This window comes from Pogonomyrmex barbatus, unplaced genomic scaffold (assembly GCF_055798465.1).
Source record: "Pogonomyrmex barbatus isolate J1 unplaced genomic scaffold, ASM5579846v1 scaffold11, whole genome shotgun sequence".
Taxonomy (NCBI): Eukaryota; Metazoa; Arthropoda; class Insecta; order Hymenoptera; family Formicidae; genus Pogonomyrmex; species Pogonomyrmex barbatus.
The window spans coordinates 7,976,230-7,978,623 of NW_028297107.1; the positions used below are offsets into that span (position 1 = coordinate 7,976,230).

The following is a 2,394-nucleotide window of genomic DNA, read 5'->3' on the forward strand; positions in this document are numbered from 1 at the left end:
TGCTGAGACATTTTTCTCTATTTTACAGATAATATCCTAATGGATATCCTACAAGATATAAAGAATTACGCAGTAGTTAAATTCTTTGTGGATAATTTGTATTCAGAAATTCCTACTGCTTGGCTTATTAAAGAGGACGATAGGTTGCAATGTTGGTGGTCGCCTCGAACGGCAAATAGTGCTAATTTAATTGCAAATTGTACAAGTCCTGATATTGCTACTTGGGAAAAATATGACGTGGAATTAAAAAACTATTGCTGTAAGTACTTACACATTTTATATCGCTTTCAGTTTGATATCAAATATATTTTTCTCGCATTATATATAGAGTATTTCAATAAAGTTGGGACTATTCAATATCTTGAAAAATGTAAATTTTATGGAAAAGTGTTTTCAATACAAGTTGTAGGATTCTTACTAAAATTGAAGATAAAATTTTTTTTTAATATGCTGCGATTAATATGGAAATTTGATATTAATTTTTCTTCATTTTTTTACAGCAGTTAGAATCTGCTCGAAGACATGCCAACAATGGTAATTATAAAACAACTGATGAAGAAACTATTAGGAAGAGGAAAAAGAGCATGTATTAGAAGTACCCGGTACAGTAGTGATGAAGACGAAGAATATGATGAAGAAATGCAATCTCGAGAGAAAAAAATCAGGACGAAAGATATGGATTTCATCCATAAAATATCTTAATAGCTGTTTGCAAGTTTATGAAGTTTTTAGTTTTAAAAAGGATCTGTAAGTTATTTAAATACATGTTTTTATATTATATATTAACTTAAGAAATGATATATTTCACAGGGAGAGAAAAGAAGGTTCAGAAAAATATTCTTATTTGACACCTGCCGTACCAGTGTGTCCTGAGAATTTCAAATTAAATAATAATACTTTGTCTTAAAAAACAACTTTGCAAGTTGGAAATTTCATCACAAGATACAAACTGTGCAAGCCATAATAACATTTTGTTACCGCAAGGTAGAAATTATGCAAGCTGTAATGAAATTTTGTCTCAAAATACAAGTTGTTTTAGTAATAAGAAAACTTCATCACGGCAAGGTAATTTTTACAATTTTATTTATAGTATTTCTTATACTAATTATTCTATATAATTGTTCTATAATTGTAATAAAATAATAATTGTAATAAAATTATAGGAACGAGAAGTATCTTGTCATCCAAATGGAAAGAAAAGGAAAACATTGACATTGAAAATGTACCTGTAATATTTGATGATAATTTTATATATATATATATATATATATATATATATATATATTAACTTGTTATAATTAATAACGTATATCATGTATGTATTGCATTTTTTGGTCATTTTTAGTTCAGCTCTGCTATTTTTCTTATTTTTGTCTTGCATACAGTGAAAGTATCAAACGGCACGTTGATTGCATGCGGGCAATAAGACAAGAGGAATAATAATAGATAGAGCCGAGTTGAAAATCGGTCGAAAGGTGCAACGCATGTCGAATTCGGTTTTATATACGATATGATTATATTATACTATGTTATGCAATGTTTTAGGATACATTCCATGTTCTGAGAATTTAAAAGAAAATTGGAACATTAAAAGTAAATAATTTTAGAATAATTTTAGTAAATAATTTTATTAACAAAACACAAATGTAGTCACATTTTATTCACTTATCATGTGCATATGTCTTATTGCAGAGAATGTATAACAAATGTTGCGAATGCAAGCAACATCAAATATAATCTTACAAGATATAAACCAACATTTACAAAAAATTGAAAGTATTCTTAAAAAACAGGCGTCAAATTCAGTCATTGAAAATAACGATGGTCTTATTGTCAATTTTTTACCTCTTAGCACAGTGCAACGCATAAAGGAATTTGAATCTTTATTGAAATCTACAGAAGAGAGTTACTCAATTTGTAAGTTCAATTAAATATTATCTTTGTAGCAATTGTAGTTTATTTCAACGTTAATTTATATATGTACACAATATTACGTTTTTACAGAAACAGTTTATGTTAAGATTAGGAGGAAATAATCATAAAGATAATATTTTACGAATTCTAATAAAGACTTTTACAAACGAATGTGCCATGAACTGTTCAATGAAAGGAATTCGAAATAATTTTCGAGTTGAAGACTTAAAAATAATGAGAGTTATTAGAAGTATGTGATGTTAAACGTAGAAATTAAATTTTTTATTATTCTATTTCATACATTACTTTTTTGTGTTTCCAGATGAATTAGTTCAACGTCATATAAATTTAACGGAAGCTGAATTCGATGGAATTGTCGCAAAATGGTTACATTTTGCCAAACAAAGAAAAGAAAGAGACGACAAGGCTAAACAAAAAGGAAATAACGAAAATAATGAAAAAAATAATCAACAGCATTAA

The 2,394-nt window shown here is 27.3% G+C and overlaps 1 protein-coding gene across 1 annotated transcript; it reads left to right on the plus strand.

Moving 5' to 3' along the window:
* Positions 1–2,004: 2,004 nt before the first annotated feature.
* Positions 2,005–2,394, plus strand: LOC105431840 (uncharacterized). The gene is made up of 2 exons (XM_089071205.1): positions 2,005–2,164; positions 2,237–2,394. The coding sequence occupies exons 1-2, from the start codon at positions 2,014–2,016 to the stop codon at positions 2,392–2,394; spliced, it is 309 nt and encodes a 102-aa protein (XP_088927331.1). The 5' UTR covers positions 2,005–2,013.